The 14,911-nt window shown below is 40.8% G+C and overlaps 1 protein-coding gene across 3 annotated transcripts in view; it reads left to right on the forward strand.

Annotated features, from left to right (window-relative positions):
• The window catches only part of LOC132823297 (UDP-glucose 6-dehydrogenase-like), a 42,470-nt gene extending 28,684 nt beyond the window's left edge, over positions 1–13,786 (forward strand). For all 3 annotated transcript variants that reach the window (XM_060836955.1, XM_060836958.1, XM_060836957.1), the window contains exons 9-12: positions 1,493–1,632; positions 4,449–4,540; positions 8,628–8,738; positions 10,881–13,786. In XM_060836955.1, coding sequence (XP_060692938.1) covers positions 1,493–1,632; positions 4,449–4,540; positions 8,628–8,738; positions 10,881–10,988 — 451 coding nt within the window. In that variant the 3' untranslated portion in view covers positions 10,989–13,786. The remainder of the gene's footprint in view (positions 1–1,492; positions 1,633–4,448; positions 4,541–8,627; positions 8,739–10,880) is intronic.
• Positions 13,787–14,911: the final 1,125 nt, after the last annotated feature.

Raw genomic sequence — 14,911 nt, forward strand, 5'->3', positions numbered from 1 at the left:
GATTGAGTTTTTTGAAGAAGCAACAAAGAAGACTGATGAGGGCAGAGCAGTAGATGTGATCTTTTTGGACTTCAGTAAGACGTTTGTCAAGGTTCCCCATGAGAAACTGATTAGCAAGGTTAGATCTCATGGAATACAGGGAGAACTAGCCATTTGGATACAGAACTGGCTCAAAGGTAGAAGACAGAAGGTGGTGGTGGAGGGTTATTTTTCAGACTGGAGGCCTGTGACCAGTGGAGTGCCACAAGATTCGGTGCTGGGCCCTCTACTTTTTGTCATTTCCATAAATGATTTGGATGCGAGCGTAAGAGGTACAGTTAGTAAGTTTGCAGATGACACCAAAATTGGAGGTGTAATGGACAGCGAAGAGGGTTATTAGGAGAACGTGAGGACTGCAGATGCTGGAGATCAGAGCTTAAAAATGTGTTGCTGGAAAAGTGCAGCAAGTCAGGCAACATCAAAGGAGCAGGAGAATCGATGTTTCGAGCATAAGCCCTTCTTCAGGAATGAGGAGGGTGTGCCAAGCAGGCTAAGATATAAGGTAGGGAGGAGGGGCACTGGGAATACGATAGGTGGAAGGAGGTTAAGGTGAGGGTGATAGGCCGAAGAGGGGGTGGGGGCGGAGAGGTCAGGAAGAAGATTGCAGGTCAAGAAGGCGGTGCTGTGAGGACGTGGCTGAAGAGCTTCAGGGCAGTGGAGATGACCTGGGGGGTTGCAGTGTGAGAGGGACTCACTGAAATCCTTGTAGAGGGAGGAGGAGAGCATCTTCAAGGAAGGCATCTTTGCAAGAGGATTGACAGTAGGTTAAAATCCACTAGGAGAAAGTGAGGACTGCAGATGCTGGAGATCAGAGCTTAAAAAGTGTGTCAAACGCCTTTTTAACCGCCCTACCTATATGTGATACAAACTTCAAAAAATTATGTACTTGAACCCCTAGGTCCCTCTGTTCTACCATGCTACTCAGTGTTAAAAATCATTCATTTCAGTTGTGAATGTGAGGAGGTGGGCGATGAGAATTTATTTTACAGTGCATTGTGATTTTCAATTCACTTCCTCATGACTACAGGAAGTGGTTTGATCAGAACCTGATGGCATCAGCAGAATGGTTACCATAGCAGGAGGCCTTCAGCCTGTTGTATCCATTCTGGCATTTTGTAAAAGCCAAACAGTTTTTAAAAAAACAATTCCTGTCTTTTCCCTGTACTCTGGAAGCTTTTGAAAATGTTTTCTTTTCTGGTAATGATCTAATTTCAAAAGGGAACTTGGTAAATGTTTTTACTATAAAGACTGTAAAATGCTGTAAGACATGGTGGGGAGAGAAGGGGTATGGGACTAATTTGGACCATTGCTTCAGAAAGCTAGCAAAACCACTGGCACAAATGGCCTCCTTCTGTACTGTTCAATTTGATACAGTGCACAGTCTATTGTACCAGACTGTTATTGGGTCCTTGAACCAATTGGCCTCACGTTTCAAGAATGATTTCCATTGCAGGGAGTCATCCAGTATCTACATATCCAAATATCTCCTGGATGAAGGAGCCAGGCTGCACATATTTGATCCAAAAGTGAAGAAGGAGCAAATTATTCAAGACCTGTCTCACCCCAGTGTTTGTGATGATGATCCTGACAGGGGTATGTATACGGGACAACAGAGAACTTGAGAATTTTTGTTGTGTTAAGCATTGAATGAGGAAGATCCATTAACTGAAGCAAACAGTCTTGGTATCGCACTGTTTGTTAAACCTTAGGTTTCTGCCTATACAAAGCCTCACAACAACATTTCAAGTGTTCATTGCAGTGCACGCAGTAAAGCTGAGGGAGTTGGACAACATTTGTCATAACTTTCAAGGCTATGGGTACAGTGGAGATTTTGTGTATTTGGTGGTGCTGAAGAGTCTCTTTCTGTCTGACTTTATGATTGTTAGTGCCCAATGCCACCACTAGGTGGAACCCACCTCACACAATGAACTCCTTCTTTGGTTTGACATTCATTTATTTTTGACTATTCCTTTTGTGAAACTCCTCAGTCCAAGTGGTTTATAAAGTTTCTGCTGTTTATGCACGAGCAGTGCTCTCTCTCTTTACTCACCAGTGGAGTCACCACAGATGACTGCAAGTCGATGGCTCACCTTTCTTTCTGACTGAAACTAAATTAATGAAGATGTGTGACCAATGTTGACACAGCGTTAACCTATTTAATGTATGCATTCTTAACCTGTAACTGGTCCATGAACATCTTAAACTTCACTTGTACACTTTTAGAGGCTTCTGAGTTAGGAGCTGGTGTGACGTCACCAGCTCCTAGTGACGCTATATTTGAGTCATAGAGAGTTGGAAATATGCTCTGATTGAATAATCCTTAGCAAGGACTACACTGTATCAGTGGAGCAATAGAACTGAGAAAGTTACACCTTAAGAACCATTTGGCCCATTGTGTCTGCTCCGTCATTCAATACGATCATCAATCCTTGATCTCAACGTCAAATTCCTATCCCTGTCCCCCTTTTACATGTTTAGCTTTTAGAAATACATCTATTTCTGTATTTAGTAGATTCAGTAAGTTAATCTTGACGGCCTACTGCAGTAGAGATTTCCACAAGTTCACCGTCACCACAGGAAATATTGCTCCTCCTCTTGATCCGAAATGGTCTACCCCATATCCTGAAACCATGACCCCTTGTTTTGGAAGCTCCAGCCAAGCACAATGTCATCCCTCAATCCAGTCTGTCCAGAATTTAGTATGTTTCAAAAGCTTCCCTTTTGTATTTCGAAGTGAAATGAGGCCCGGTCAATCCAATCTCTCCTCCGATAACAAACCCTCTATCTCAGGAATCAGTTAGGTGAACCTTCGCTGTGCTCTCTCTATGGTAAGTATATCTTTCCCTTTGCAAAGAGACCAAAGCTGCACTCAATATTCCAGGTATTTTAATAAAAATTCATTCCTGGGAAGAGGGCGTCACTGGCTAGGCGAACATTTGTTGCCCAAAATTAATTGCCCAGAGGGCAGTTAAGAGTCAACTATGTTGCTGTGGGTCTGGAGTTACATGTAAGCCAGACCACACAGGGATGGCAAGAACTGACAATGGTTTTGTGGTCATCATTAGACTTTTAATTCCAGATTTTCATTGAATTCAAATTCCACCATCTGCCTTGGTGGAATTCGAACCAGAGATCCCAGAGGATTACCTGGATGGCTAGGCCATTGACCCGCCCCCCCTTTATTGTTGTCTCAACACGTAAGACATCCTTGCTCCTGTACTCGTACCTCTTGCAATGAGCACAACATACCATTTACCTTCCTAACTGCTTGCTTATTGTCATATGTACTCGAGTATTGGAATACAGTGGAAAATATCTAATGTCACCACACACCGTATCATCTTATATACAAAGGTATCTAGGTAGAAAAAACCTCAGGTACAAAGTGGTAAAAGAAACAAAGTTAGGAGGTAAGCATTGCAAACCTTCATATAATAAGTAGAAAAATAAAGAAAGACTGTAATAGTTAACATTAAATGCCCCTTTTATATAACCAAGAAAAATAAAAGAATAAAGTTCAAGGTTCACCAGTAATTGCTGGGGCCCCAAACTCCTTCACGTAGCTCCCTCTCCGCAAGACGTCAGCTGCCTGTTCTCACTGCCAGCACAGATACCGGGGTTCCTCCCTCACCGCCCGAGTGACTGGTCAGCAAGTACACCCAGATCCCCTTTATACGTCAACATTTCCCAATGTCTCATTCAATGGATTCATACTTCAAAACATCAGCACCAACATGCTGGGGTGAATGACCTTGTATTCTTATTATTCTGAGAGTTTTTTGATTTTCGTCACCTTACTGCACGTTTGGTAACCCTTTTCTTTTTGTTTTAATGAGTTCTGGAAGCAAAAGGCATTCTAATTCTCATCACTTCTAAAAACAATTGCACTGATACTAGTGCAACAACGAAATGCAACCAAAATGTTTCAGGGTGTCCTGAGGCTGTGTAAGGCAATATTTTTTATATATACATATTGCACCGAGAATACTATCCACTGACACACTTGCACATATAAAACGATACATATACTTTGTTATCTTTATATGTGTGTCTCGGTGGGCAGTATTCTTCGTGCAGTCGTTTAGCTGAGATGTTGAACTGAGGTACCTTATTTGGGTGAATGTGAAAGGGCTCATGATCATTAATTTAAAAGGTGGTTTATGCCAGTACATTTGATGATTACTGATGTCTCCATTAATATCGCAAAAATAGTTATCTGGTCATTATCACATACCTGCTTGTGCGACCTTGCTACGCACAAATGTGCTTGTGCACTGTCAATGTTACCACAGGAGCTATGATTCCAAATTTGATTATAAAATGGCCTGAACGTGCACTGCAGTTTTGAAGGATGCTGTGAAATGTAGATGGTTTATCTTTTAATGCAATTTCTCTTTTATTTTTATTAGTGTCACGTTTGGTCACCATCTCTCAAGACCCTTATGAGGCTTGTAAGAATGCCCACGCTATCGTGATCTGCACAGAATGGGATATGTTTAAGGTATTAAAAATAACTGCTGCTGTGGGTATTTCCTCTTATTTATTCCTTCTGACTCTTCCTTCTGACCTTGTAGATAAAGGGGTTGCCCCGAATTGGTAGCCATTAGCATAAAAATCCACTTATTTAACTGTAGAGTTGTTGAAATCAAGTTTGTCCTGTGTCGTGATATATGTCTGTCCTAACAGATATGTCTGTTTTGATATGTTACTAAATACATGAGTTGTATATACAAGACATGTTGGTATAACATAAGATAGTTAGCCATAGTTCACAAAAATATCTTTTTTATTCCCACTGGAGTGAGCCAGTTGGTTAGTTGGACTTAGGGACACCATTCCACATGTCTGGGGTAGTGTGAGGAGGTGCACTGTATGAATTACCATTGCCAGTGTGGAGACCTGAACCTGTACTGCTGGCATTGAAATTGTAGTGTGGGAATTGAACCCATGCTGTTGTTGGCATCACTCTGCATCACAAACCATCCACACAGTCAACTGATCCCCTGGATTGGAACCCTATTTATAAGGCTCAGGATCCCATGTGTGTGTCAGCCATGACTTGACTTGGCAGTGTACTGGCTTAAAGTGGTTATGGCTTCAAGTGTTAATCCAGGCAGACCATCAAGTTGAACATTGCAGTGCAGGACTGAGGAACACTACACTGTCTGAGATGCCATCATTCAGATGAGATGTTAAAACAAAAGTCTGACTTGCCTTTTGTTGTGTATCACAGAGCCGTTATTTTGAAAAAGAGAAGAGTTATCCATGATATCTCGGCCGATATTTATCCCTCATTAAAGAACAGATTATCTAACTATTATCACATTGTTGTTTTTGGGAGCTTGCTGTTCATAAATTGGTTGCTCCATTTCCCACATTGCAGCAATGACTGAATGTTCACAACATCCTTCAGTTGTAAACCGCTTTGAGACATGTCGTCGTGAAGGGTACTATATAATTGCAAATGTTTTTCTTTTGTGCTTTGTTAGTCTTTGTCCTCTTGAATGATTTCTGCACTGGTACCCTTGGCTGCCTCTGTTCTTGCATCCTTTCAAAGATATTAGTTATCTGGTGTTGTCTTTTCTCATTCACCTTACTGAAATTTATCAGCTCTCCCTTCTTCTTCTTTGAATTTGATCTGTTGTCTGCCTATCTGTCTCTTCTGGAATCCACTGTCTTCCTGAACATTTTTGTTCACTCCCAGAATGTGGGTGCCACTGGCTGGTCCAGCATTTATTGCCTGTCCCTAATTGCCCTTGAGAAGATGATGCTGTCAACCTTAAAGTGCTGCAGTCTATTTACACTCTTTGAAGAATCATACAGCCCAGATGAGGCCTTTCGGCCCATCGATGCTGCGCCAACCTATCTACACCAATCCCACTTTCCAGCACTTGACCCATAGCCTTCAATATTATCATATTTCAAGTGCTCTCCATGTACTTTTTAAAAATTGAGATTTCCTGCCTCTACTAACCTCATATATTTTGTACCATGTGCAAATTTTGAATTTTTATACTGTATCACAAATCTAGGTATTTTTGATATATTAAACCCAACAGTAATCATGGTACTGGACTTTTGGAAAACATCATTGTCTACCTCATTCCATTCCAAAAGACTGCCATTCCTAATTCTGCTTTCTGTCCATTGGCTAATTTCGTATCCATACTGAAACAACCCATTTATCCCACTGGCTTCAGTATTGCTGACATGTGATGTGTGTATGGACTTTCAACTGTCTGTCCTGCTGTCAAACAAACTCTCTCTGTTACTTCGTCAGCAAAACTGAAATAAGTTAACCAGATATGACTCTCACTGAAATCTTTGCCTCTGTATCAACGTTAGCTGCTGTCCAACTGTCTGATGTTAAACTGACCGACCTGTACCTGTTACCATTGTCGCTGCCCCCTTTTCCTTTTTTTTGAGCAAGAGTGTAACGAATGCGGTCATCTCGGTATGGACTGTGGTTTTGACTCATGATTGATCACTGTATTACTCGGAAGACAAAGCTTTTCAACTGTGACAATAAATTCAATTCAATCCTGTGTATAAATGAGCAGGCTGAAACAGTGGTTGATTTTGTTTTGGAAGTGCATGTTTTCTTTGATTCATTCACCCAGTGAAGGCATTGCTGGCTAAGTCAGCATTTACTGTCCATCTCTAAATGCCCACAGGGCAGTTAAGAGTTAGCCACATGGGTTGGAGTCACATGTAGGCCAGACGAGGTAAGTATGGCAGCTTCCTGTCATTACATTAGTGAATTAGATTAGATTAGATTACCTACAGTGTGGAAACAGGCCCTTCGGCCCAACAAGTCCACACCGACCCGCCGAAGCGCAACCCACCCAGACCCATCCCCCTACATTCACCTAACACTACGGTCAACTTAGCATGGCCAATTCACCTAACCTGCACATCTTTGGACTGAACTAGATAGGCTTTTCCCCAATGGATTTCCAGTAATCACTAGACTTCTCATTCCAGATTTTTATTGAATTCAAATTCCCTCATCTGTCATGCTGGGATTCAAACTCTGTTCCCCAGAATATGGCCTGGGTCTCTGCATTGACACTCCAGCGATAATACCACTGGGCCATCACGTCCCAAAATTTATAGGTTGTATCACTTTAAATAGAAGTTCCATAACTCTACAAAGATTAGACTCCAGTTTTATCCCTCACTGACTGGCCGTCTAAAGATTAGCCAGTAAGCTGGGCACTGAAAACCATTAAGGACTGGAGGCATATTCAACTCTGGAGATTTTTGCTGAAACAACCAACTTCTCTTCCCCAATAAAAAGCATCTACTGATGCTTGTTTCACTGGTCAGAAGGGTGTGAAAATGGTGATGAGAGTGTAATCAAGTAAATTGACAAGTGCTGTAGTACCATTGACAGTATGGAGGTTAAAGATATTGGAGTCACAAACTCACATCTTGTTAAATGTTTTAACAGATGTGGGTGTTGTTGCAATAAAGCCAGTTTCTGTTGCACATCCCCATTTATCCTTGAATTGAGTTTGCTTTGAACAGAGTAGCTTTCCATTTCAGAGGACAGTTGAGAATTAACTGCATTGCTGTCTGTCTGGAGTCACGTGGGCCAGATCACGTAAGGGTGGCAGATTTCCTTCCTTAAAGGACATTAGTAAACCAAATAGTTACCGTGGTCACCATCACCAATATTAGCTTATCGTCCAGAAACCATGGTAGGATTTGAACCTATGTCCCCGGAGCATTAGTTTGGGATTAGTAGTCCAGTAATATTACTACTGCCTACTATCTGTCCATATTAAGATTACATGCTGTATGGGAAGCCAGAAGTGTTACCAAGAATCACAATAGTATTGGTGAAGGATATGATTATAAAGGGAGATGGGGATGGGCTTCAGGAACACTGTTTCTGTCCCTGTTGTTTAGTTCTGGGAGTGGGTGGGCTGCAGTCTCAGTACTGATAGCCCACCTCAAGTTCTGCCTCTGAATCAAGATTATAGAGTTCGAGTTCCACTTAAGAGACTTGAGTACAAAATCTAACCTGAAACCTAGCACAGCGCTCCCGCGGTGGTTTTGGATAAGATGTTAACTAGAGGTCGTATTGACCCCCTAAGGTGAAGAGGATCAAGAGCTGTCCTTGGTATCCTATCATTTGATCAACATCACAAAAGTAGATGATCTTGCTGTCATGTTGTTGTTTGTGGGAAGTTGCTGTGTGTAAGTTGGCTGTTGGATTCCCTACATTGTTACAGTATATCATTGAGTGAATTTAATGCCTCTGAAACATTTTGAAGATCATTTTATACAAGGAAGACTTCTTTTATTGGGAAATGCACATAATGACACACATTCAGCCTAAAATCATATGTTGAGGTTGGGAAAGGTCTGTAATCTGGATGCTGCAGTCTTAAATGTACTGTTAGCGTAACTCGACATGCTCAAATTTTAATTTTTGTACGTGTTTGTTCCTCAACTCTATCTATTCTGCAGTCTTGAGTAGGATTTTTTGTAAACTTGCATTTATTGTAATATTACATGTGTAAGCAGGATTTTATTTGAAGATCCTGTCCCTATCTTAGTTTAAATTTGTGGCCTTTCAGGAGTTGGACTATGAGAGGATCTACAAAGCGATGCTGAAACCCGCATTTATCTTTGACGGCAGACGCATTCTGGACAGTCTCCACGAAAAGCTTCAACACCTCGGTTTCCAGGTAAGGGAATAAATGGCAGAAAAGCAATCGGTCCAGCATTGGGATTGGTTCCTTTAGTCAAGTCCATAACTGGTCGAGGTGGGTAGGCCAGCGATGGTCTGATGTTCTGATCAGTATTCACTTGAAAGCCTCAACTGTTTAATGTCTTTCACTCAAAATGAACAAACACTTTGACGGTGTTAAGACCAATGTTTGTCTTCTAGTGAAAACATTTGAGTGTTTAGGAGCCGGTCTAATCGTGTGACATTGATATGCTAACTTAATTTAATACATGTTCTCATTTACATAGTTGTACAAAGCTGACTGTAAGAGACCTTCCATTTGTGTCTCCCTTAATTTTCAAGAAACGCCAGATAATTGTGGGAAAAGTTATCAAAAGCTTTCAAACAGCTCAGACATCATTCAACCCTTTAGCAATCTTTCTCCAGGTTGAAACATGAAGAAACAAATACAGATAGGCAACATTGAAAAGGAAACCCAACTACTTAGAGAAGTTAATTAACTGAGTCCCTGTTCAATGGCTGGAGTTATGGATGACCCCTTGTTCCTATCTTTAAAAGAATAAACCATAGAATGATACGGCACAGCACAGAGACATGGCAGTTTGGCCCATTTGTATTGGTGCTGGCACTGGCACTTGAGAAGAACTATACAATTAACACATTTTCTCGTAGCCCTGCCTGCATGTTTTTCCTTTTGAGTATGAGTGTACTTACAGCTCCTTTTTGATAGTTGCAGTCAATTTGCTTCCATCACATATTGTAGCATTGTTTTCCAGGTCATCTCTAATGCTTTTGTCAATCTTTTTCAATCTGTTTCCATTGGAAATGGCTTCTCTTTATTTCTCTTCAATCAAAATCTTCACGATTTTAAGCACCATTTGTAAATCTCCCTTTTAACTTTCTCTGCATCACTTTCTATAATCTCCCCCATGACTGAACTCCCTCATTCCGTTACCAGCTCAAGTAAATCTCTTCTTCAAGGGCTTGAGATCATTCCTAATTGATTACAGACCATTTCTGGGCTGTCCCCTCTACGAGATGTAAATGAAAGGCCAATGGTCACGTTGTCTCATGGAGGATGTTGATTGCTGGTAAACTATTTGATCCCTTGCTCGTTGATATCTGAAAGTGTGAAATTGATGAAATGAAGAGAATGTTGGACAAGGAGATGTGTTCCATTTTCTGTCATGCCATGTTAGAATGGTATCCAGGCTTCGCAGATCAGGTAAATAAAGATTTGAAGCAGAGCAGAGCTCCCTCTATATTGCCCAAAACCCAACTTCACCATTTCCACCAGTGAGACCTTAGGCCATTCGGCAACACAAGTGACAGTTGGATGATCTAAGGTTAGAATATGTCTGGTACATTGCCTGACCTGCTTCCCATGATGACCCTTAATCTCTCAATGCTTTGAATTGTTGACCTATCGTCAGAACTGGAAGATTTTAATGATGAATAACTTTTGTGCAAGTACCTTAATCGGGAACGAACTTGTTGGAAAGGTTTTTGAGGTCAAGGGAGTAAAGATAGAAATGATGATACTGAAAGGCAGTAGGAGGAGATATGGAGATGTATAGACAGAAAGGTCAGATCCTGTGGTCATGCACGTAGTTTCAGGTCTGCAGTTGTTTAAAAGCTGCTCCCCTCAATGTCACTCCCTTGTGATGGACAGCCATTGACCTGAAGCATTGACTGTTTCCGGCTCACCTGTTGAATGCCTTCCAGTATGTTGCAGGTGCGGGCCATTTGAAGCAAAAACAGTATTCTGCTTTTATCCAGATCCAACATTCTGGAATTCCCTCCCTCAACCAGCCCTTCTCTCTCCTCCTTTTATTAAACTGCTTCAAAACAAATGCTTTGACAAGGCTTTTGGCCAAGTCAGTTAATATTTCCTTCAATGTCCTGCTATCCAATTCTCTTGTGAATAGGACATTATTTAGTGTCAGATGTGTTCTATAAATGCACATTGTTATTTTGCTGAACCTTAACATTAGGAAAGCCTTCTCATCTCCCAGTTGAGCCGACCAAGAGACCAATGCGGACATGACCCAAACACTTGGAGGGAATGTTTGGACTGCATTGAGCCACAAACTAATGAGGCCTTTAATGCAATTTTTGTTTCCCAAATTCAATTTAACAGGTTGAAACTATTGGAAAGAAGGTGATTGAGAGGATACCATTCACAGCCAACAAAGATATTTCCAGGATCGACTTGCAAGCTCCCCCTTCTAAGAAGCTAAAAATTTAACGGTTACCTGCTCCTTGTGACTTTCTGTTATTAGTTATTTTGTACACTCAATATTAGTTGTTTTTATAAATGAGGAAAAAATTTTGACATATATCCATTATGCTTATAACACTACTTGACAATTTTTAGGTAATTTTTATGAAAGTGTTAGAAGGGGCACCTCCTCAATTTGGGTTTTTTTTTACCTTTCCTTTTGGATGGAGTCTATACAGAGGCCCCATTTGAGTTGGCAGATGTTTGCAAGGGTTACGCTGATGTCTAACCTGCAACATTGTTACTGAGTAAGTTATTCTAAATTTTTAATCATAATCCTATGTACGTTTGTAGTTGGGGGAGGAAGGATGCAGAGAAATTAAGTCCTTTGGATACATCGTCCAAGGCTTTTTCCTCATGGACCAAGCATGGGTGCCAACTCTGGAAATATTCATGGAGGTGCCAACACAGAAACTCTCGCCTCCAACCTCACCATCACCCACACTCCTGCTCACCTTGGTTGCCCAACACATCCACCCTCTGAGGGCACTGCCTTCCAGCAGCCATTGGAAAGCGAGTAGGCCGTCCTCTTATCCAATTGAATGATAGTTGACAATCAGACAGCATGATCTTTTCTCTGCAACTCCCCCCTCCTCAATACCCCTAACAACAATGATGGTTCAATAACTATCTTTTTCTCAAAGCACAGTTTGGTTTAATAACCTGGGTTGGCCTGCAGCCATCTCTCTGTGGGAAGAGTTTAGTCCCTGGAGAGTTTGCAACACAGGACCAAGTGAATAGAATCTTTATGAATGGATTGTCTTCCATTTTATTTCTTTTAATGAGCCCTGACCTCGTAACTTTCAAACAAAAGATATGTCTGTCTAAAGGCTGCTGCTTTGTTGCACAATTGGCAACCTGAGCTAATGTTGTTCATTGAAGATTGCCAGATCTGTGCCAAGTCTAAAGCAACATAGGGAGTCAGAGAAAGGTGCTAGGCTTTTCTAATTTCAACTTAGATTGAAGTTTCATTTAAGTCCTCCTGTGAGGTTCCACTTGAAATATCAGAACTTTGGAAAATTCCAAGTAGAGACATCAAACAGTCCACTTAAACTGAAGATGTTGCTGAAATGAGACAATCTGTTGAATTCATAATATGGTTCGTTTTGACTTGCTAGAAGCAAGATACATTCATACATTGGGAACTCTCTCTGGAAACTAGAACCATATTTTTACGGTCCTTGTGTCTTTTTGAAATTACCCAGGAGCTTGTTTTTCTTTTGGAGGCAACTGTAGTTCCCCGTTGCTTTCTCATGGTGATGCCTGTGCCAATCAGCATCTTTTTTTCTCCTGTGATTGTGTCATTGTTTGTTTGAAATTTGGCATTCTTGCATTTGTCCTGATGAGTGCAAGACAAAAAGCTTTGACAAGTCTTCTTTTCAGTAAATTTCTGTTTGACCAAGTACCAGACTGAATATAGTGGCAGCCCTGTATCCTTGAAGTGTAGCACATTACTGCCTTTAATGGTGTGTTTATAGGGGTACATTTTGCTCCTTCTGTTGCTGGACAAAGCAGAGTTGCTTGGACCCTATGCCCGCTGGTGGCAAATTGAGAAAATCCTTGAATTGTGCCCTCACTACAGCGAGACCTTTCACCAGACAGGATCCCACATGATAGAGAGGGGTGCAAGTTCTGCAACCTTCCTGAGGACTTTAGCAGAAAGTAAAATCGAGAAGGGTGTAAGCACAATGTCACCCTCGATTGTATGGTTAGATTAAAATTACTCCTGTAACTCACTGATGGAAGAGTTAAATAGGGGGTAGCAACAGCATTTGAGAGGTACCACAATGCAAATTGAGATTACACCTAAATCCATTGTTCCCAATCCCAAAACTGTCTATTGGTATTATAGTGTTTTTTTTTAAAAAATCATTCATTCCTATTATATTTTGTGGGTGTGGAAACAGGACGGTCAGCACAGCTGCAAGCAAATGGTATAGAGTAATAACAATAGCACAGGTTCAATTTCCACTCTGGCTGAGGTAGACTTGGAACCCGCCTCCTTATCTGCTCCCTGCCTGATGCAGAGAGGTGCTCCTCAAGCTTCATAACCAATTGTCCCTCTCTTCAAACAGAGAGAGTGCGATGCTCACGTTCTGTCATGGACTATGGCTAATTACCTTCCGAGACGAATGGAGTTCCATTCCAAATGATCACCGAATCTTCACTGCCATACAGAATCCTTAAGAAAAATAACTTTTAAAAATATGTAAGTTTAAAAGCCCAAGGGAAATAACCAGTGAGAAATTAGCAGCCAGGAATTTTTAATACTGAGTTTTAATCCATTGAATTATTGTTGCAAACCTTGAAGATGTTTGGATATGATCAAAACATTAGTGTTTTTTTTAAAAGCAGAAACTGGCGTCTGTAACCTACTTTATTATGAAATGTGAAAAATAGATGCCTATTCTCTATTTTAATAAAAGCTGGTTTGTCATGACCTGTGATAATTGGATGGACCTCTTTCTCCAATACTGAAAGGATTGGATTTTATTGGCATCGATAGCTACTTGATAAATAGTGAATGTAGAACCTTTAATTAGAGGAATGAAGCGTGTGTATGTTGTGAAATTGAACAGAAAAGCATTGAGACATAAATCCCAAGTGAATGACTTTCAATAGTGATATTTGGCATCGACTGATACTGTGAAAAAATGTACATGTACGTACTCCTGAATTGATTATACCGGGTGACTTTGTATAAAGATCGCTTCTGTATAAATCTTTTTTGTTTTGTGTTCACATTGAAGAATAATCCTATTTGATAAGCCTCTTTCATAATAAAACCAAGATTTGGAAACTTAAAAGACTTTGTTTACAAGTCTGTTTTCACATGCACCACCAACCATGAGGGTCAGCACTTGTCCCAGGCATTGTCACTTGAATATCAACAGTTCATCTTGTTTGATATAAAATTCTGAAAATGTATCCTTTGGTTGGACCTGCATTTGATACTTTGTGCAGTGATGGCTGTTGTGCTCTGCCAACCAGAAATACAGGATTTCAGAGGAGGTGAGAGACCCAGGTAACGTTCTGTAAATTCGGATTCAAATCTCTCCATAACAGATGGTGGAATTTGGATCCAATAAAAATCTGGAATTATCATTATCATTAAAACTCATCTGGTTCACTGATGCCTTTTCAGAGAAGGGAAGTGGGCCTGGAGTCCTGTGTAGGCCAAACCAGATAAACATTAACTTTACTGGTTGCCATCCTTAGCTGCCCTTTGAAAGGGCAGAGCAGAGCATTCCAGTGGCATGAAGCGATGTATCTAGACAACCTTGGAGATCTTCCTGTTTGTTAATATCTAGGTTATTCCAAGAATAAAAATATTTGTTTTCTGATATAGACTTCATGTTTGTTGGAAACAGTTAACAAAATAATATTAACGCCTTCATTGCAAGTGAATGCAAATTTGCCCAGGTCAGTTGGAAGGGGAGACACCGATTGGTCAATAGTATTACCCTGATGGAGCCATAGTGTTGCAGTTTGAAAGTCAGTCAAATGCCAGCAACTACCTTGATTGCCAAGTGTAGAAATGATAGCACAAGCTGCTGTTGGCAGAATCATCACTGCTCTTTCCCTCTCTCGAATCATCCTGAAATATCGTACAAGACAGATAAAGGGACAAAAGGATAACTGCCTTATCCACCTTCCTCTCTCAAAAGTTGCATTTTTTTTTTAAATTGGGTGTCACTGGCTGGGTCTGCATTCATTGCCCAACCCCAATTGCTCAGAGGGTGGTTAAGAGTCAACCATATTGTTGTGGTTCTGGAATCACATGTAGGCCAGACCAGATAAAGATGGCTATATCCTTCCTTAAAGGACATTAGCAAATCAGATAGTATTTTTTTTCCCAACAATCAACAGTGGATTCTTGGTGATCCTCA

This window comes from Hemiscyllium ocellatum, chromosome 16 (genome assembly GCF_020745735.1).
Source record: "Hemiscyllium ocellatum isolate sHemOce1 chromosome 16, sHemOce1.pat.X.cur, whole genome shotgun sequence".
In the NCBI taxonomy this organism is placed as follows: Eukaryota; Metazoa; Chordata; class Chondrichthyes; order Orectolobiformes; family Hemiscylliidae; genus Hemiscyllium; species Hemiscyllium ocellatum.